Source organism: Triturus cristatus, chromosome 4_2, assembly GCF_964204655.1.
Source record: "Triturus cristatus chromosome 4_2, aTriCri1.1, whole genome shotgun sequence".
In the NCBI taxonomy this organism is placed as follows: domain Eukaryota; kingdom Metazoa; phylum Chordata; class Amphibia; order Caudata; family Salamandridae; genus Triturus; species Triturus cristatus.
This window is the reverse complement of record NC_140586.1, coordinates 402,132,370-402,154,767: the sequence shown is the minus strand read 5'-3', so window position 1 is coordinate 402,154,767 and position 22,398 is coordinate 402,132,370. Positions and strand designations below refer to the sequence as shown.

Below are 22,398 nucleotides of genomic sequence, written 5' to 3'. Positions count from 1 at the left end.
TGGCATGTACTGAGAGCCAGACTTAAATAGAAATGCTGTTATTTGCATGCACGCTCTGGCTTCCAAATGAAAAATGTGCGAATCCAATGTTGCTTTCCTGCGGTTATTGATGTCTCCTTACAACCCTTTTTCTGTTGTCTTGGTTACCAAAGTAGTCTTTATTGGCATTTTGATCGAGGTAACCACTTAATAGCCTTGCCTATTATTTACAACTTGCGCAGAAAGAATGTTACCAAAGGCATTTACAGCTATATAATGGCAGCAGAATTCTGGGTTCGTGTTTGGGCAAGGTTATATTTGCAAGAAGCGTGTATGCTTGCTTTAATGTGCGCTCTTCCAATTTGACCGAGACATATTTGCTGCGTACTTCATTCTACACATATTTCGTGTGGCTGCGCTTATATACTAATGGCAATTTATTTATAATTGTTCCTCAAGAAAAATGAAAGCACCTAAAATCACACTTTGTAGCTTATATTCACTTCAATATTTTGAGGCATGCCCCTATTACGAGTGCCTCTTAATTCAGATGGGGCAAAGTAACAGTAGTTTCCAGGCCCAATGGATTGTTGAGATCACCGCCATTGTATGCAGAGATTTCCACTGCTAGAAGCAGCCGAAATCCCCCGGTGGAAGCTTTTGTAGCGGGGTGGGAGAGGGGGAGGAGGGGCGGAAGCGTGAAGGGGAATGAGAGCTGTTGTAGAAGAGTCTTCAAACAAAAGGGGCAGCATAGTTCGGAGTGACTTCTCCGAAAATGTGTGTAGTTTTTACTGCTGAACTCTTTGCTTCCTGGAGCAAGGAATAGGTATAGCGAAATTCATTGACATAAGATGCGGCTTTTGATAAACGTCCAGATCGTCAGCTTGCCATGAGAGGTTACTTCTGTTTCCTGCAACTTAGCATCAACACTAGCTGACTAAAGCAACCGTGGTTTCAAAATGACCTACATCTTCCTGGAAAGCAGTGCTGATCAGGGCAGGACTGGGAACCACAACCGGCCCTGGGAAAGTGCTCGGCTGCTGGGGGGGGGGGGAGGGGGGGGGGTGGAGCTCTTTGCCAGGGCCGGTTTTCGACCGATTTTGTTACTGGGCCGATTTTGCAGCTATGCTGCAAAAACGGCCCTATAACAAAAACGGCCCCCAGGGCCCCAAAACCGTCCCCCACCCATGCGGCGCATTGGGGGATTGCCCGGTGCCCGCTACGGCCAGGCCGGCCCTGGTGCTGATTTTAAGTTGCAGGACCAGGGCCGGACTGGGAACAGAAACCGGCCCTGGCAAACTGCTCAGCCGCCCCCCCCCCCCCTCCCCCCGGGGTGAGGGGGAGTGCAGCTGAGGAGTTTGTGTGGGCCAGTTTCGGCCGATTTTGTTACAGGGGGCCGATATTGCCGACCCCCTGTAAAAAAACCAGCCCCCCCCCCGGGGCCCAAAACCGGCCCCCACCCTAGCGGCCAAGCAGGGAAACACCCGGTGCCAGCTATGGCCAGTCCGGCCCTTCAGGAAACACAGGTAACCAAAGCCAGAACTGAGAGTGTAGTACTGGCTACCTACGAGCAGCAAACTGAAGGATGCGTGGTGCCAGGATCCTCAACGCTACAATTGTTTATATACTCTTACAATGAATGTGTAGTTGATGAAAAGAGTCTTGCTTACATCTCCTCAAATGTTTTAATCTGGATTTCTTCTTGTATGCAGTAGAGTAGCTCTACTGATATTGCATGACTTAATATTTACAGCAGATGATGCTTATGTCTACCTTATTTATTTATTTTATTTTATAACACTTGTAAGGCGCACAGCTACCCACAAAGGGTTTCCCGGCGCCGGACCAGCAAAACACAAAACACAACTGGATAGAGAGCATTTAAAGCACTTATTTGTCGAACAACCAGGTTTTTACACTTTTTCTAAAATTCATATAGTTTTCCTCCTTGCGTATATGAATGGGTAATGTGTTCCACAGAGTTGGGCCCAAATAGGAAAATGATCTCCCGCCTATTCTAGCCCGTTTGAACCTCGGTACCGCAAAGTTCGCAGCAGTGCAAGAACGAAGACTGCGATTGGGGAGGTAGGGCTTAGCAAGGTCCTGTAGGTATTTGGGGGCAGTGCCAGTTTTGATTTTAAATAGGTAGGTCAGGGTTTTGAAACGAATCCTGTTTTCAACCCTGAGCCAATGCAGGTCCCTAAGATGTTTTGTGATCCTAGCGGATCTAGGGATTCTGCAAAGCAGTCTGGCAGCAGCGTTTTGCACCAGTTGCAGACGTCTTATTACTGCTTTGTTTGAGCCCAGGTACAAGATGTTACCGTAATCAAGCCGAGATGTCACTAAGGCATTGACTACCTTCTAGTCTTGATGTACTTAATTGGCAGCCTTCAATACAATATACCATGAAACACTACTTGATATGCTTTTCAATAGGATGGGTACGTAAGGATGTGTCTTGAAATGTTTTGTAGTCTCCCTGTCTTCCAGATCACAATTCATAAAACTCTATCTTTACATCTCCTTCTATGTCCCTAGAAGGTACAGTTCCTCATGATACAGTCCTGTCACCTTCTCCTTTAATTTGATTGATGAAGCCACAATATTTAATTCCATCAATGTCAGTGATGTCATTTGAGATGTTATCAGTGATGTCATCAATGATGTCAGTTGGCGGGGCCAAGATGGCGAATTGAGTGGGCGTGTAGTATGACGCTCTTGGGATAGGCCCACAGTAATCCTGTATAATGCTATACCCTCCTCCCTCTCTGGGGCACTTATGTGTCCTGAACTATGTAGCAACCTCCCACCGGACCAATTTGAGGAGCCCTGCTGTCTCCTGAGCTGGCGGCCGGAGAGTGGAGACACTGCCAGTTCTGCGGAGGCCAGGGGGAGCCAGGCGTATGCCTGCAGACCTGGATGAATGGCTGGCAGTTTGCTGTACAGTGAGAAGGAGCTGCTGTTGTGTGGGGGCTCGGCCCGTTGTTGAACTTGCAACATTCGGTGGAGTGTAGCGTTCAAAACTTGGTCCTGGGTGTGGGCCTGCTTTGGGACGCTGGGCTGTAGCACTGTGGGCCGGACCCTATTTATACTATCTTCCTCGGCATATAGCCTGGAGTTCAGACACTGCCACACATCTGGGCCATTCATTGGCTGCTTGATCCTCTGAGTGCATCCTGGGAGTTTGTCCCTTCCACCCCACCTGGTGACCCATTGATGCTATAACCGACCTGACTACCCACCTATCAACCTATTGTGGATTGCACTGAGAAATTTGTTCGACTGGAGAGAGCTTTGATCCTGAACCCCACATTGGCTGGATATGGCTGATAGCACAGAGGTGGGGCAAAATTTAAATAATATGGTTCAATCTTTTCTTACTATCAATTTCAGGGTTAAGGCCTGTTCCCGTGCTGACTTCAAAGTACAACTCACTTCAGGTGATGGATCTTTGCCACCGTGTTTGGAACCAGGAACTATTTCATCACCATAAATGAAATCACAATGACAGTTCTAAGTTCAGTCTATGAGTTTTAGATTAGTTGTAAAAGTTTATTTCTCATTTAAAATTTAGTAAGATCATTTTTGTTCTTTTTATTCAGATTAGTCAATAAATTCAAGTAGGTTTACAGAAATTTCATATAAATATAGGTAGAGCAAATCAAATAATGCATCAAGCGCGTTCCATAAAGGAAAAACATCCTATTCTAAAAGACAGAACCAAAATTTTGAGTGAATAGCTCTCATGAATATTTCAAATTCAAAGAAAAAGAGTGAGATAAAGAGAGCCTAAAGCTCAAAACCCAATAAAAGCGGTCAAAATTCCCATTAGGAGTAGTTCATGAAACTCAGACGAATCTCAATATTCAGAGCAAATAGCATTCTTTGGCAGTAGCAATCCGTAAAAATCAAGCATCAAATAATAAGCCAAATGAAGAACAGCAGCAGCAGTAGCCACAAGTGTAAACCAGCATTTGCAATGTAATCGGTTTCGCCTTTGGGACCTTATATGTATTTAGCTATGCAGCACATTAGCCTGGGTTCTGAAACATCTAATGTTCTTTAACATGGAGTGAAAGTAAGCACCATACTGCGTGATACGCCAATAATGGGAACACATGGAGAGAAATATTGCCTTTTAGCTGGAAATGGTATAGTCCAAAGCTCTGTTTTTAATATAATCAGGGCCTTCGGTGGTCATATCACTGAAAATACAAGATTTGAAAAAAATATTATTGTCTACAGGTGCTCGTGGGTGACAATTTCTATGGACTGGAATCTAAAGAATGCTAAAGTGATTCTGGTATTTTACTATCCTCTGCTGGTCGTTTTCTATCAAGAAAGTTAAATAGAGGCAGTTGCTAGGAAAATAAATAAAAGAAAGACCCTCAGCAGGAAGCAATTCTGGTATTTTACTGACCTTAACTGCTCGTTTTCTTTCAAGACAGTTAAATAGAGGCAGTTGAACAAGCAAAAAGCATTTCTGGTATTTTAATGACCTTTACTGGTAATTTTCTATTAAGACAGTTAAATAAAGGCAGTTGAACCAAAGCAAAAGTTCCTAAGCGGAAGCGGACAAGTCCTAGGGCTGATATCCAGAGCCCACAAAGTACATACACATTTAGGTATATACTAAAGTATATACAAGAGATCTCAAATGCTCGACCTAAAATGAGACATGGGAAATGGGTCTCTGGGAATAGCTGTGTGGAAAAGAATTAACAGGATAAAGTCTGCAAGGGCTAATTGATAACTAACATCTCCAATCTAACTAGGAATGCACACTAGTATTAAAGACAAATATAATGTGTCGTAATTCTCTTCTTCTCTGATCCAATTAGGCACCAGCATTTGCCTGAGAGTAAGTTCAGCTCTTTCTTTCCCACAAAATAACATGTAACTTGCAAAGTTTTATCACAAAGTTTGTTGCAGACATCTTACATATGTAGATTCTTGATTCATAGAACTCCATTCCCATAGGCATCGAAAACAGTTTAACCTTCTAATGTTGATGTTTCATCGCGTAAACAATGAACTATACTAAGGAAGGGAAACATCAGATTGCAAAAATACTGTTTAGTTATGCATTTTATTAACAAGAACAAGATATACTGTTTTAAAATGTGTAACTATTTTATTCAAGCATTATGTGAAATGTGGAGCAAATCAGAAGTTTCGCTGTCACAGTCAGATGTTTCTTAGCAAAACTGAGTACATTTGTTACACTCAAATCAATCAATCAATCATTTGTAAAGTGCACACTTTCAAATCTGGAGTTATCTGGGCATGGTGCCTTTTTCAAAGAGCCAGATCTTGAGTTTCTTTCTGAAGTCTGCCACCGAGGGGGCTGAACTGAGCTGGTGGGGAAGGTCATTCCAGGTCTTGACAGTGATATAGGAAAAGGAGCAGCCACCGCTGTGAGGGATGCTGGGGTGTGTGCGAGGGCGAAGGAGGAGAACCACAGGTGTGTGGATGGTTGGTGGAAGCAGTCGATGATTGTTGTAGGCAGATCCTAGGTTGTGGAGGGCTTTGTAGGCATGTGTGAAGTTGAAGTTGAAGTTGAAAGTGCTTATAAAGCACGCTGTGATCAAGCGGTTTCCTGGCGCTGGTAGATTACATGAGTCGGATGGAGGGGCAGGAGGGATCAATGAGAGAGGAACGCTAGGGTGAACAAGTGAGTTTTGAGTGCCTTCCTAAAGTGTGGGTAGGAGGTGATGGACCTGATGGAAAACGGAAGGTCATTCCAGAAGCGGGGGGCGAGGACAGAGAACCTAGTACCACCTGCTCTCGACTTGCAAAAATGGGGGATGATGAGGAGAGCCTTGTTGGAAGAGCGGAGAGTACGGCTGGGGCTGGGGAGTGACCAGCGAGTTGATGAAGAGAGGGGCAGTGTGGGCCCGGGCCATGAAAACTATGCAACCCATTTTGAAAAGGGTGCAGTGCATAATGGGGAGCCAGTGAAGGGATTTAAGAAGGGGGAAGGCGTGGTGAAATTTGGGGAGCTGGTGGATAAGGCAAGCCGCCTGATTCTGGATGGTTTGAAGGCGTCGCAGCTCGTAGGCCGGGACACCCGCATAAAGGCAGTTGCCATAGTCTAAGCGGGAGAGGACCATGGCTAAGACGATTATTTTGAGGGCATCCAGAGAAAAGAAACGGGAAATCTTACGGATAATCCGTAAAGAGAGAAAACATGAAGAGACAACGGAGCTGATCTGAGGGCGCATGGAGAGATCCTTACTGATTTTGATACCAAGGGTTCTCACTGAGGCGGAGGGGACCGGGGGGGAGCCAAGGCTGGGGGGCCAGAAGGCGGAGGACCAAGGGTTAGAGGTCCCACCAGTCAAGATCAGCTCCGTTTTATCCGGGTTGAGCTTAAGATGGTTTAGACTCATCCAGTCAGAGATAAAGACGAGTGTACTTTGAAATTTGGAGAGGGGGTTAGAAGAGGAGGAAAGATCAAATATTAACTGGAGGTCATCCGCATAGTTATAGACGGAGACCTCCAGTTTAAGCAAAGAAGCAATGAGGGGGTAGATGTAGAGGTTAAAGAGGAGAGAGGAAAGAGAAGAGCCCTGGGGGACCCCGCAGGACACCGTACGCGGTGGGGCAAAAAAGCCGGAGAGCTGGACAGCCTGCGACCGTCCCTGGAGAAATGACGCGAGCCAAGAGAGGGCGGTGCCCTGGATGCCCGCCGCCCTGACGCGATCGAGAAGGATGGAATGGTCGACCGTGTCAAAGGCGGCGGAAAGATCAAGAAGCACCAAGGGCTGAGGGCTGTTGGAATCTGCCTTGTTCTTGAGCTCGTCCAGGACTTAGAGAACCACTGTCTCGGTCGAGTGAACTGGGCGGAAACCAGCTTGGTGGGAAGCCAAAAGATGGTTATCTTCAATGTATGTGGACAGGCAAGAGGTAATGTAACTCTCAAGGACCTTGCCTAAATACGGGAGCAGAGAAATCGGCCTGAAATTAGAGGGGAGGGTGGGGTCGGAGCCGGGTTTTTTTAAGATGGGGATGACCGTGGCAGATTTGAATTGAGACGGCACGATTCCCAGAGAAATAGATGAATTTAAGAGGGCCAAAGGGGGGTTAGGGCAGCCAGCGAGCAGTTCTCTAAGAATGCGAGCTGGTCCGCAGTCGGCTGGAGAGCCCGATCTGACCTTCGTGAGCAGAGTCAGAAAGGATACTTTAGAGATGGGGGGAAATGGGTGAGAGAAGAGGTCAGAGGGGGAGGGGAAAAGGGTGAAATTGGGAAGAGGGTGGTAAAATGTTGGATTTGATAGTGGTGATCTTGTCAAAGAAATAATCATTGAGAGATAGGCAGAGAGTGTGTGAAGGAATAGGGTTGGGGTTGACTCTGTCCGATGCGGCCAGGTTGTGGACGATGGAGAAAATCTCCTTGGGTTTGTTGGCTGCTAGTAAAATTTTGCCGGAGAAATAGTCAGATTTAGCTGATAGGATCGCTCTCTTATAGTTGGCTAGGCGGGACCGATATTGGTCCCTCAGGGCGGGACAGTAGTTGCGCCTCCACTGGCGCTCTGACTGGCGAAGAGCCAGTTTGAGGATTTTAAGGTCGTTAGAGAACCATTTGTTAGCATCGTGGAGGCGACAAGCTTTGACCGTCCTGAGCGGGGCGATCTGATCACATGAAGTGGAAAGCCAGGTGTTGATGGCGTCTACTTGAAGGTCAAGGGGGAGGGCTGACAGGTCCGGGGCGGATATAGTCAGAGAGGAGTGGAGGGAGTTGAAGTAGAGCCGATTCCAATTACGGGCAAGGACGATCTTGGGCAGGGGGGGTTTGCGAGTGACTGTTAAATCAATAGAAAAGGAAATAAGCGAATGGTCGGACCAGGTGCAAGGGAGAATGTTGGTCGAGGAGAGAACCCGATTGGCTGACCAGATCTGGTCAAGAATATGGCCATGAACGTGAATGGGAGCATGAATATGGGGAATGAAGTTGAGGCAGCGGAGAGTGTCAGAGAAGTCCTTGGAAGCATGGTCTTCCCTGGGGTCACCGGGCCAATAATTAAAATCGCCCAGCAAGAGGACTGACGAATTATTGACCACGAGAGTAGCTAGAAGTTCCTGTAAGTCGGGAAGGAAATGGGGCGTAGTGTAAGGCGGACGATATACAAGGACTATGGTGAGAAGGGAGGACAGATTGACGGAGAGAGCCACAACATAGTCGATTTTGGGTATGGAAGGAAAGGGCAGGGGCTGAAACTGAAAAGCGGACCTAATAATCAATGCCACGCCCCCACCGACTTTCTCGTCAGGGCGATCAGCCCGAAGTATGTAATACGAGTCGGGGAGAGCAGATAGAACATCGGGCTGGGAGTCAGCGGAGAACCAAGTTTCCGTCAGACAAAGGAGATCAGGGTGTTCAGTGTCCAGGAGGTTGTAGAGCTCCAGCTGATGTCTGCCTGCCGAGCGGGTATTGAGAAGGAAGGCAGAAGCCAACGGCGAAGGACGAGGGGAATGAGAGGGAGAATGTGTAGGGGAAACAGTAGCCTGCTGGCAGAGTGAAGCGACGATAGGAGAGGAGACAGAGGGGGCAGCAATGTTCAACGCCTGAATATAATTGAGAGTAATAGGGCTGAGAGGCCAAGGACCCTGACATGAGAGGAGCTGGTCAAACTTGTAGACAAGGGCAGAGGCAGGGTTTGTGGCCCCGGGTCCCGACCGGGCGCGGACGGGCACAGATGGGCTTGCCTTTGGTGCACCTATGGCGCGCCCGCTGCGTCCGCCCGCTGCGCCGTCGGGGAGCAATGTGCATTTTATAGGAGGAGAGGAGGGTGGGAGGCAACCGCGACTAGAGCGCTACCCCTGCCTTCTCCCAAGATGGCGATACTCGTCTCTACTCGGCGCCGGATCTACCGGGCGTGGGCAGGAGCAGAGCAGAGGTAGGAGCGGACAATGGGCAGTGCAGAGAAGGAGCGCTTCTAAGAGGTAAGCAAGCGCGCGATGAATAAAACCAGAATTGAGCTATAGAATGGCACACAGCATCAATTTAGTGCAAGCAGCAATTTAAATGTTAAAAAAAAAGCACACACACTCACTCGCTGCCCCCGGCTTCCGCCTCAGGCGTAACACAAAAGTAATGAGGATCTGAACTGGCATCTCCTCTGTATGGGTCAGGAAGTGGAGGTTTCTCAGGTGGGGGCGATATGGGTTTGTTTGGGGAGGTCGAGGATGAGTTTGGCTGTGGCGTTCTGTATGGTCTGGAGTCTTCTGAGAAGCTGGGTAGGGATGCCAGTGTAGCAGGCATTTCTGAAGTCGAGGTGGCTGTTGACAAGGGCCTGGGTGACGGTCTTTTTGGTGTTGGTTAGAATCCATCTGAAGATTCTGTGGAGCATGCAAAGTGTGTGGAAACAGGAGGAGGCAGCTGTGTTGACTTGTCATTTCATGGTCAGTTGGCTGTCTAGGATGATGCTGAGTTTGCATGCATGCGCGGTCGGTAGGGGTGTGGGTCCGACTTCTGCAGGTGACCAGCTGTGGTCCCATTCTAAGGTGTTCTTCCCGAAGCTGCTATCGCACATGAGGCTGAGTGCCCTTGATTTGTACTCTACAACAGAGTGTGAGCCTGTGCCTGCTCTGTCCAACCCAGCTGAGTTGCTGGGTTGGAGAGAGCTTTCACTTCACAAGATGGTTTGACCGGCCGGAGATGGCTGGCCAAACAATCATGTGCAGTAATGGGAGTGCATTACCACTCGTCTCAGTGCCTGCCACTACCAGGCCCCACTCCCAAGACTTGGCAGGAAAGGAAAAATAAAACAAGTGTCATTTTATTTTTTATTTCCTGCAGTTTTTGGGGGGTGACGCTCCTTAACCCTAGTGTGGGAGCTGCTGCTGGCGAGAGAATCAGTTGAGTGTTGTTTGCGTAGGAGATTATGTTGAGGCCTTGGGATCTGACAATGTCTGCGAGGGGGGTCATGCAGATGTTGAACAGGGTGAAGCTGAGGGATGATCCTTGAGGTACGTCGCATATAATTTCTTTGGGTGTGAAGGTGAAGGGAGGCCATCTGATACTCTGTGTGCCTCCTGTGAGGAAAGAGGCGATTCACTTGAGGGCATCTTGCTGTATGCCTATGTTGTGGAGTGTGTTGGTGAGGGTGTTGTGGGAGAAGTTGTTGAATGAAGCGGATGGATTAAGATAGATCAGGGCCCCATTTCTCCACAGTCTGGGAGTGATCTGATGTCATCAGTGGTGGCAATCAATGTGGTGTCAGTGCTAAAGTTTGCCCGGAATCCTGAACGTGAGGCGTCCAGTAGGTGGATTTGTTCCAGGAATTTGGTGAGCTGCTTATAGATGGCTTTCTTGAGTACTATGGCTGGGTAGAGGAGCAGGGAGATTGTAAGATAGCATTTGTGATTGCTGGGGCCGGCTGAGGCTTTCTTTATGAGGAGTCTGACCCTCTGCTTGTTTCCATCTGTCTGGGAAGGTTGAAGTGGTGATGTAGGTGTTGAGGATGCTGGTGAGTTGTGTTCTTATTGGGTTTGTCACAAGGCTGTAGAAGTGGTGAGGGCAGGGGTTAGTTGGTGTCCTGGAGTGGATGGAAGACATGATGGCTGAGGTGGTCAGGGCAGTAAGTGGAGACCAGGTGGTGATGGTTTGGCATCATATACCAGCCCAGATTCTCACAGACAGTTTTTTTTAAAAACATATTTTATTGGTCAATTTGCATATATTCCGCAGAGCTCTGCACTCCAGAGTCCTCTGCAAAATCATACCATGGACAAACAGTACAGCAAGTGACTTTTTCTCCTCCCCCCCCCCATAAACCACAATACAAAACCTATAGCATTTGACGACATTGCCCCACACCCCCAACTCCCTCCGCCCACTCCCCCCCCAAAGGTCGAATTGGTCCATACCCACCCATCTGCAGTAGCAAGGAAACGATCCACCGATCCTAACCCAGGCTCGCCGCCCCCTGTGCTCCTACTCTCCCCTCCCCCTATACTGAACCCCGGTCTTAAACCCAGATCAAAGGTTCCTCCATTACCAGAGGTTCCAGCCAGAGGCCCCGATACTCCGCCCATCTCTTCCATATTTTATAGTGCTTGCGTGGACACCCCATGGCCACAAAAATGGGCTGCTCCAGACCCATGCAGAAGTCTAGGCCATTTTTCCAGGCCGCCACGGAGGGAGCCCTCGTCGCCTTCCAGGCCTTGGCAATATCTTGTTTCGCCAAAGTCAGCCCTAGACGTAGGAGGTGTCGTTTATAGATATTTCCCCCCACCCCCTCCTTAACATGCAGTAGCGCCAACTTTGGTGTGCGGATAAGCTCCCACCCCAGAACCTCTGAGAGACAAGCAAAGAACCCCCTCCAGAAATGGTCTAAAGATGTGCAATGCCAAACTGTGTGTATAAATGTACCCTCTGCCTGTCCACAGCAAAGACACTCCGGGGAGGCGATCATCCCCGCCCGCCACAATCGTGTCCTGGTGAAATAAACCCAATGTAGGTATTTGAATTGGACTAGCCGTAAACGTATTGCTATGGCCGCCCCCCGTGGGGCTACCAGGGCCTCCGTCCAATCCTCCTCCTCCAGCCCATCCACATCTGTCTCCCAGTCCCCCCGGAGTTTCTGTAATGTAGGGGAGCAGTGTACGACCTGAGACCAATAAATACGTGAAATCTTTTTGTCTAGTAAGTCCCCCATAACAACATTCGCTTCCACAAGGCTAAATTCCGGTATGGACTCCAGACCCTGCAGGCTAGGAGACAGTGCATGGCGCAGCTGTAATTAATGATAAAATTGAGCCTGAGGCATATGGAACTCCTCCTGGAGATCTCAAAGTGATTTCAGTGTTGTGCCCCTCAAAACATCTCCCAGGGTGGATATACCTATGACATCCCATCCCGAAACCCTGGAAGGGACGCCAGTTGGGGCAATTGTCCATTGTCTCACAAAGGAGTCTCCCGGGTTAGGACGTTCCACCAGCCCATGCGCCGCAGCGCCTGCTTCCAAACCATGAACACCGCCCGCGTAGCTGGAGGCAGCGCACTCCGCAACCGCGCCGAGTATAAAATTGTATGTAACATGTGATTCCCCATGAGATAACGTTCCAGGGCGTACGCTGAGTCTCCCCTCTCTCCATACCACCACTGGTTAAGGATCAGCAGGTGCGAGGCCTGATAATACAAGAGGATATCCGGTGATGCCAGTCCCCCGCTATAGGTAGATAAGAAACATGTTCGTATGGCCACTCGCACCGTCCCCCCTCCCCACAGAAACTGTCACAATAGAGAGTTCACCAACCGGAACCATCTGGGCGGAATGGGTGATTCTGCAGCTGATAGAGGAGTCGAGGGAGCGCACCATCTTGAAGATTGCCAATCGACCAAACAGTGTCAGGGGCATGCAGGACCAGGACTTAAGGTCCGCTCGAACGCGATCCCCCACCGGTGTCAAATTACGCTCCCAGGCTACCGCCGGTACATCCGACAGTACCACCCCCAGATATTTAAAGCCGCCTGCTGCCGCCTGGACCTCGGTTGCCCACGAGCCCACCCCCGTCCGGCCTCCCAACACCCACAGTGTGGTTTTGCGGGGATTCATATATAAGCCCGACGTTTCTCCAAAGACCCTCATTATCTGCAGAAGCCGTGGCCCCATCCTGTCAAGTGCAGTCAGGAAAAAGAGAACATCATCGGCATATAACGCTATTCTATCAGACAGACCCGTGGCCCATTCGAATCCATGTACCTGGGCGTCTACTCGCACTCCGGCCGCAAGGGGCTCCATGGTGAGAGCAAACCGATACGGCAAAAGGGGGCATCCTTGCCGCGTTCCCCTCTGAATAGCAAAGGTGGAGGAGGTGGCACCCGCTACCAGCACCGATGCCGTCAACCCCGTATAGAGGAGTTTCACGTAAGAAAGAAAACGGGGACCCAAGTTGAGTCTAGGAAGCAGAGCAAACAGGTAAACCCAACTCAACGAATCAAACACTCTGTTCATATCCGCCAACAGTATTGCCGCCGGCTGCCCTAACCGCTGGATTGCCGCAATCGCCACCTGCGCCCTTCTAATATTGTGCCGGGTGGCCCGCTGAGGCATGAACCCCGCCTGATCAGGGTGCACGAGTGACGTGATATGAGGCAACAGACGATTGGCCAGCGCCTTCGCCAGGACCTTGGCCTCCACATTTAAAAGAGATATGGGGCGATAAGAGGCATGTTGTTCCGGGGGGCGCCCGGGCTTATGGAACACCACCGCTTCTGCGTGTCTCCAGTGTGGAGGAAGCAAGCCCCTGTCCCGGGCCTCCTCCACTACCGCGCGATAATGTGGGGCTAGTTGCATATGGTACCGATGGAAAGACTTGCTCAGAAACCCGTTAGGTCCGGGAGCTTTCCCCGGGTTAAGTTCCCCCAGGGCCACTCCCAGTTCTTCATCTGACAATGGGGCCTCCAGCTTATCCCGCAGCTCGTCCGATAGTGCCCTGGGGGGGCAGATCTGTAATAAATTTCTCAAACCTATCGGCCGACAGACACTCCCGGGGGGTAATTAAGGTCCGCAAAGTATGTAGCAAACCTTTCTCCAATGGATGGGGGATCGGTAATCGGGGTCCCCACGGAGTCTAAGAGACCCGGCAGGGCTTGAGAGTGAAAAGTGCCCTGGCAAAGGCGGTGCAGCATCTTGCTCGATTTATCCCCCCATTGATACACTCTGCTGCGTGTTGCCAGCCAAACTTGCCTTGCCTCATCCATAAGCAGAGCTGCGCGCTCCTGTTGAGCCCACAGCAACCGTCGCACTCCCAGTGCACTCCCCGACTCTCGATTCTGTTGCTCGAGTACCTCTATGTTCGCCTCAGCGCGGGTCAGCTTCTCCCTATACTTCCAGCGAGCTGCTGCACACCAAAAGATGTCCACCCCGCGCAGCGTGGGCTTCAACGCCTCCCACAACATGGCCGCACTAGGGATGGATCCCACATTCGTCGTCAGGTACTGAGGTATGGCATCGCCCATATGTGCTGCATATTTCGCCTTCTGGAGATTCCATACCACCAGATGCCATCGAAACGGCCGCTTTCCCCTGCCTGTCTCTAGTTTTATGAGCACTGGGGAGTGATCCGAGAGCCCCCGGGGCAAAATCGTCGCCGCCACCACCCTCCCAGCCATCGTCCGGGGGATAAAATGTAGTCCAATCTAGAGAATGAGTGATGAACTGCCGATACGTACGTATACTCCCGAGCCACGCCATGGGCCCGCCGCCAGGTGTCCACCCAGTCCAGACCCATCATTAGAGAGTGCAGTTTAGTTGGGAGATCTCCCCTCCGATCCTCCACCCCCCGTCCTGTACATACTTGTGTTCATAACATCATTCCAGTCCCCACCCACCACCGACATTACATCTGGCATGTCGACCCACAAAGATTGTAGCCGCTCAAGTAAATTCCACTGCAATGGGTGAGGGGCATATACACTACCTAAAATCAACGGATCCTCCCCAACCCTACCCCGGATAAACAGGTAACGACCCTGCCCATCAATCCACTGCTGCTCGTGCGTATAAGGGACCCTACGGCTTTTCAGGATAGCCACGCCCTGGGACCCTCGCAGAAAGCCAGCATGAAAAACCTGTTGGAACCCATATCGCTGCAGGCACAGGGCCTTTGTGCCCATGAGGTGGGTCTCTTGTAACAGAAGAATATCTGCCTTCACCCGCTTGGCCCCCTGCTTAATCTTGTCCAGAACCCATCGCACGTTCCAACTCAGGATACAGAGACCCCCCTGTGTCCCCTGCCCCCCATCAGACATCTCAACCATAAGGGGTTGCATCGCTATTCCAGACTATCATGGAGCTTCGGAGGCCTGTGTACAACCTGCAGTGGACCTGTAATGGACGTGCGACCTGTAACCAGCAACAACCCTTCCCCAACAAACCCCCCACCCCATACCTCAAAAAAACCCTTGAAGTATCTGTCACGGCGAGGCGAATCCCCACCCCCCAACGGGGGGATGTGGACCACCCCAACCAATGGATCCCCAGTTCAAAGCCCATCGCCTCTGGGCAAGGTACCCACCAGCTCACAGCCAACGGTAGGTCAAGCCCAGTACAGGACATCCCGGTTATCGGTGATTGACATTTCTCAGCGCAGCACCTGTGTCCTCCGCTAAGGATTCAATGTCTGTCCCCCAGGGGCCGGCCCCCCTCGACCATCGACACCACCAGACCGCGAGCGCCGCCTGATTCTCGATCGTCTGTCCCCTTTCTGCCGCCGGCACCAAGGGCCCCCCGTGCCGCATCCCCCGAAGATGAGTCTGAATCCCGCCCCGGTGGCGTGTGAGGCCTCACCCGCACCGTTTCATCTGTCCATCTAAACACCTCCTCCGGAGTATCAAAGAAGTGTGTACGGGATCGAAAGACCACCCAGAGACGGGCCACCGGAACCCCCGGATACTCTCATTCAGTGCTCCACAGCTTGAGCGGGTAGCAAGCCTCCCACCGCAGGACAACTCCACCGCCGGGTGCGCCCGCCAGCCGGTGCCGAGCTCCCTGGTCTGCCCTCAGCCTGCAGCGGGGACACAGCCCATCACTCCCGGGGCCTTCTTCACTCCGCTAGGCCTGTCCCTTTCTGCAGCGGAATTACTACTCCAACGCGGCTCCCCGCTCCTCGACTGCGCCAATCTGCAGGGGACCGGACACCACGCCGCAGCCACGACTAGAACTGCGTCACATATGCCGATATGCCAGATGTGTCGTCGGTCCCATCGCGCGGCCCGATCCAGCCGCCGATCCCTATCTGTACCGCATACAGTGGGGGGGACACAGAACCAGGGCCAGGAGCGAAGCAGTCCCCACATGGCCCGACTGCGCCGCCGAGCCCCCCGCTTCACCCGAGTAATGACACTGCCACCAGGAGGCCAGTCACCGGCCACCTCCTCCCTCCAGCGCCGTAGATCTCGCAAAGGCCCAGGAGCAGCCGCCTCTCCCTCCGCATACGTGCCTCCTTACCGCCGCGGCCCGACCCGGCCGCCGGAACTCTCCAATCCCCTCTCTCAGTGTGCTACAGCTCAAGCGGAGGCCAAGCCCCCCCGCAGGACCAATCTGCACTCCGCCGCCGGGCGTGCTCGTCGGCCAGACCGGGCTCTCCCGTCTGCCCTTAGCCTGCAGCAGGGACACAGCTCGCCACTTCCGGGGCCTTCTTCACACCACGAGGCCTCTCCCTGCTTATGGCGGGACTGCAGCTCCACCGCGGCTCCCTGACCCCAGCTTCACCAACCAGGAGGGAACCGGGTACCACGCCTCAGCAACATCAATTACAGCTTCAAGAGTACCAGGATGTCAGTACTGTCGACGGATATACGGCGGGCTGGACGGAGCCGGCCTAGAACACGTCCGCCATGTTGGCTGCCCAAGCCACGCCCATCCTCACAGACAGTTTTTAATTTCATTAATAACGTGCTGTGCATATAAAATGTGATAAAATACATTGTTGCATAAAACACATTTTATTTATTAGCGCAATATCCCCAAAACTGGCACACATTTCCCAAATATTTTTAGACATATCTGCAGTCTCTGGCAACCAACGGATAGGGGACAGGTGATGCACAAATGCTCTAAATATTTCTAAAGGGTACTACAGTCATTTAATAAACCATGTAATGTAAAAAATACATAATCAGTAACGTGTAAAACAGTGGTCTATTGCCATCTAGGGGTTTAAGTGTCATTAATATAGCAATCAACTATCATCCCAATGGTTTGTAAATGACACCAAAACACGTTGATGACAGTATGAATTCTCTCTATTTCCCTTACGCTCTCTAAGTCTCACTTAGCACAGTCTTCTTTAAAGATTTTCCAGGCATATCTGCACTAGACTGGAGTTAAAACTTTGGATCCTTATTGTCCGGCATAATGAAACTGAACAATAGGAGATGAGCAGTTATATCTAAGCCCTACAAAGAGTAAACAAGACTAATATTTAGGCCTTGAATAGCTAGTGTCGATGCTAAGTTGCAGGAAACACAGGTAACCAAAGCAAGAATTGAGAGCGTAGACCCGGTTACCTCCACACAACAAACTGAAAGAGGCACAGTTCCAGGAGCAGCAACATTACATTTGTTATTATACTTTTGTAAATGGACGTGTTTGCCAGGAAGGGGCAGCCCATTTTGAAACTATGGTGGACTTAAGTGTTCTACTTGGGCACTTGAAAGAGACCTTAGAAAAGGGATTATTGTATGATCAACCAAGCAGCACAGTTCTTCTGAAACGTTGTGCCATTGTAAATCAACCTCAAATTAAGTACCCAGCTGAGCCATGGCCCCACACCCATTCTTCTTACACTCCTTAGAGAACCAGAGGAGGGTAGTTCTACTCTTTAATACCATTACAAATGTGGTAATTACAAGAAAAATGTACTTAGCAAGTATGAAGATAGGCAGCTGCGAGGTATGCCTCAAAGTTAGAAATCCTAGCAAGCCTTAAAGCTTTTTCACAAAATCAATTTGGGCTGAAATCAGGATAAAAATGTGGTTGCTTTTAAGTAGCTAGAATAAGCCATCCTCAGGTAGTTTTCCTGCGGTGTTTTTCTCATTGGTGGATCGCATCCTCCTTAAACAACTTAGAATGTTTAACCAAGCAAAGAAATATGTGATTTGTACATGGTATACTTCATTCCTTGTTATGAAGTCTGGGAGACACGCCATTTTGCAAGTGAGGAGACTCGTTTGTTTCTGAAACACTATTTCGTAGCTCTCATCATTTGTCAGCTCACAATGGGCGCTTTAGTTCTCTGAGCCAAAGTAAACCTTGCAATGTCTTGTAAATTTGCTGCTTGGTCTATCAGAAAATGTTACAATGTGAATCAATATGACGCTGTACAATTACTGCTGCTAGCACTTCTGCACTGTGTGCATCTTTTCCCTTGATTAATATTCATACTAGCTATTCTTCAAACCATTTTTTTTAAAGTAACGGTGGTTTATGCTACAGATCAAAGCAATACATTTACAGTCATGAGTTTGAGAGACACTCCAAAATGAACTTTGCAATCTGTGTATAACCTTTTATGTCTCAATGGATACTAATTAGGTGTATTGTAATTGGTCGTCAATCAGAACGTATTTATCAAAATGTTTAGATGCCTTTCCCTGCATCCATCGCACCAGTATTATTATATGGCTTTGAAAGGATTATGCAATACCATTACTCAGTGGCGGCTGGTGATTTTATAAAGTGGTGAGTGTGATATCAATGAATTAATTTTGCCATGTAATCAAGCTAGACATTTCTCGCACCAAGAATTATATTCAAAATTGGTGTAAAATGGGGTATATATAATAGAAATCTGGCCCACATGTAGGTTCACATTAGCATTGATTTTTCTCTTAGTTCACTAATTGCATTGCTATTAGAATTGGGTCAGGAATATTTCTCAGTTCAGGAATTAAAAAGCAAACTTTTTAATAAATGATTCTCAATAAAGAGATAAAATCTGATGTACTAAGTTAAAACACTTATGCGTGTCAAAGAAATTCACTTTTTTAATATTGAAGACACCTTGTTATATTCTCAGAGAAGCATTTCACCTTAGTATATAGGGCTGCTGTTCTCCATTGAGAAGTATTAATTTAAAGTGAGAGTTATTAAACTTGAACTGAGAAACGTTCTGCCCCTGCCCAGTCGAAGATGGTACTGAACCAAAGCTTTAGAAGTGGAGACCATTGCGCTTTGTTGAACTCACAGACTTTGAGGTGTCAAATCAACGTGAAACGCATCATGCACCCACTACAAGCAAACGGGATTCAAGATCAGCCCTTCTACAATTTAAAGAACTTGGCTCAAACAAGAAACAAAACTGCCATCCATTCAGAGGCATCTTTCAAGAAGGGCACTACCTGCTGCTAACGTGCTATACGCCTCCGTCCTTCCACGCAGGATCCAGAACTAAAGCAGTCACTCAGCCACACCGCGGCTACTTCTGCGCACAAAGGGAACAACCATAATGCATTTAAAACATAAAGACATTTATTGTAAAAAAAATACGCAATAAAAGAGCTGCTTTCATATTCACAGCCTGCACTGGTTCATAAATCACTTTATACATCTGAAAAGAGCGACCAGGCCTCACCAAGCACTTATGTGTTGTAATTTTGTACACACCGAATGTTGGGCTCTTGCTTGATTCGTGTAGTGGTTGGCTTCCCTTAAGTCAATGCTTCACTCTTTGTTGCTGTAAAAGCACCTAAGTGTGCAACAAAATCTTAAATAGTGCCTCAGCAATAAACAGACACTATTCACTTTCTAGTGCGAGCAAAATGAAAACAAATTAAGTGTGTGAGCAGGCACTTAGGAGTCCCATGCACACAGTACCACTCTCTGGAAAATTCCAACTTTCATTGTACACTGTTTGGTGAGGGAGGGGAGTCAAACTTTGGTTGATCAGAAAGTTTGCTTTTTATAATTTGGTGTAAATCTTTTCAGTAGGTAAGGAGAAATGAAGGTTCAAAATATACAATTCAGGTCGTGGATCCTTCGCAGCACTATAGTGATAGTACCACATTCTCAAAACATGAGATCTGATTGGCTGCAGCAAAATAAAGATGAAGGCCTGGCCCTCATTTTATGTTTTTCGGACGTGTTCCTTGTATTACAGAAAACAAAGCTAAAAAAGTGATAAGGGGGATAAGTGGGATGGTAGGGAACTCTGACCGCTGGCCCTTGAGAGGTGACCACAGAGGGACCCACCACAGGGTCAATGAATAATATGTTTGGTGGTGCTGCAGTACTAAAGTGAGACTCAGAGAGGACCCTAATGCATTTATGTGGAAGTACTGTGGTGCCACTAAAAAATAAATGGGGCATGGCAAATTGCACGACTACAGGAGTTGGCCAGCAGTGGGGTATTGGCTGCCCATGGGAGATGTTGTACGTGGCCTGACCTGGTGGCCAACCCCTTCAGACATGCGTGATGGGCATTTGGCCACCCCTGCGGCTTTGGATAATGAACCTTACTTCAGGCCTCACCCTGCGGCCAACCCCACGCCATGCATGGGCAAAGGCTCTGCATGGAAGGGGGTGTCCACCCGTGGGGTGGCATATTTAGGTAAGCTAAAAAAATAATATGTAAACCTAGACATTTATTAAAAAAAAGGTCAGTTAAAACATAATTTGTTAATGAAAAAACACTGAAATTCACCAGATATAGTTAACTGAAGTAAATATAACTCATGCCCGTGCCTTGCACTGCCCATGACCCTGCTTATTACATGGCTCATGACATGTTCTTTGAAACCATTGATAACATCAATACCACATCTGAAGTGATATTGATGACAACAATGTGAACGGCACGAGTGCATGTTGTAGTTACTTCAATGAACTTGTGAATTTTCACCGTTTTTTGTAGTTTAAAATGTTATGATGTAAATGACATTTTCACCTAACTATAACACCCCTTTAACTTGTGGTTTCACCATTGAATATATATATATATATATATATATATATATTCAATGGATATATATATAGATATATAATAAATTGACAAGGCATAATCAAAAACCGCAGTAACCATTACGTAGAAAGCCTTAGATTTACATATCTTTAAGAAGAATCTTGCACTGACTCCCCTTTGTCCATAATGTACCCCCTTCTCAAAGTGTTTTATTCTTTGCTTAACTGCATCAACCTGCAAATGTTTCTGAAGCAAGAAGGGAGCGCGTCTGCCATTGATGGCCTCCGACAACCCATATTCACTCGATCCAGGCCAGAGGGGCTCAGTGGACTCATTCATCCGCTGCAGGAATCTGTGTTTTTCCTCATGCTCAGATCCAGTAGGGTCCGCTCAGCCTTTCATGATTCTGAGGTCAATATAAAGAGCACCATCAAGCGGGGTCACAAAAACACACCTGTTATTCAGCGCCAAGATTCCCCAAGTGGTGAACGCACCTTTACAAATACATATCTTGTGAGTAATGGTAGTACTAGGCTATAGCTTCATCCTCCGCGTTTTCTGGTGCCCACTACCAGTGCGTATTTCACTGTCTCTGAATAACGCGTGGGCTTCCAAAGTTTTATATTCAACATTGAGCTAGAAGTAAAAAGCTCTACCAAACGCCCCTCTACCTGAAGCGGCAGCTAATTCGGTCAACGCATTGGTTACACAATCACATATCAGTTTCTAAATGGAAATGTTCCTTCAGTGATAGTAGATTATTTTTGTTCTCTTCTTTCAATCCTAGAATGTGCATTTCCACCAGATTCAGGTTATAGTGAATGTAATACGTTTTTGCAAAAGGCTGAAAATGTAGTATTTTCGGTAGCTTTTCACTGGAGGCAAAAGATGAATTGACATCCCATTTAACTGTTCAGTAATATTGAAGTGTCATGATTAAACAAACATACCGGTCCATATCATAAAGGCTATTACACTGGTCGCTAAGTGTGTTTACTTCATTTTTTGCAACCTTGTGGTTTTATTTTCTGATATGAAGGTAAACTAAAAATGAATGTAACCTAAAAAGAAGACCGTTTTGGGCTGGACAAATTTGGGAATTGTTTATCTCAGTAAAGGAGAAGTAATTGGCGAAGTTTCTACTCAGACTCGCATTTAGGAATAATCTAAAGTTTAATAACCAATTACAGCACTGTCTCCTAAATACTTGCCAATCATTGTTATCCTCATTTGACTTTAGAATGGCATGCATTCTGTTTGTTTCATCTGAATACAGAACTACTATGGCGCTGCTAAAACCATTTTCTCTGACAATCCCCTTGGCCTGACTTGTGGAATGGTGTGCCCCACCTCGGACCTGTGTGTGGGCGGATGCAATTTATATGCATCGGAGGAAGGACCCATTAATATCGGTGGATTGCAGCAGTTTGCAACGGAGGTACGTGACATCCTCAGTTTTGAGCATTCAGTCCTCTCATCTGTAAAAGTACATTTAAATTACTGCATTGTGTGAAATGTAATATTCGGGTTCCTTCCATGATCATTTGTAATCAATGATGCTTACAAACAGGGTTTAGTTGCATGATTTATTCTTATGTGTTTTTTATGTTAGTACACAGTTTTAAGAAGCAGGGGATGTATGCTCTACAAAAAAAATGTTTCCACTGTTGCATAGGAACACATAACATGTCATTTGCTTGCTTTTCTTATAAGGTTGTATTTCCTTTTTTATATATTATTGCGTAAATAGTGGAAATTATTGATTGATTGACATTGTGCAGCAGGTGTTGTTTCCAGGGCCTGGCCTTCAGCCAGCCCCTTTGTCCAAAACCTCCATAGGCGACCGTCAGTCGCTGCACACTCTGTTTGCAGAGCCTACCATTTGGCCGGGCCCTGCACAAACCCACTGCAAGTTCCTAATATCCACTTAGCTCAATGTTTTTTCTTCATTCTCTTTCAGTGTACTCATTTGGCACTGAGCAGGGCCTTTTGCTGCAAGGATCACCT

At 48.0% G+C, this 22,398-nt stretch overlaps 1 protein-coding gene across 2 annotated transcripts in view; it reads left to right on the top strand.

The window, feature by feature from the left end:
- Nucleotides 1-22,398, top strand: part of DPYD (dihydropyrimidine dehydrogenase) — a 3,539,101-nt gene that overhangs the window by 1,071,242 nt on the left and 2,445,461 nt on the right. For both annotated transcript variants that reach the window (XM_085601856.1, XM_085601855.1), the window contains exon 5: nt 21,668-21,829. In XM_085601856.1, the coding sequence (XP_085457982.1) occupies nt 21,668-21,829 (162 nt within the window). The remainder of the gene's footprint in view (nt 1-21,667; nt 21,830-22,398) is intronic.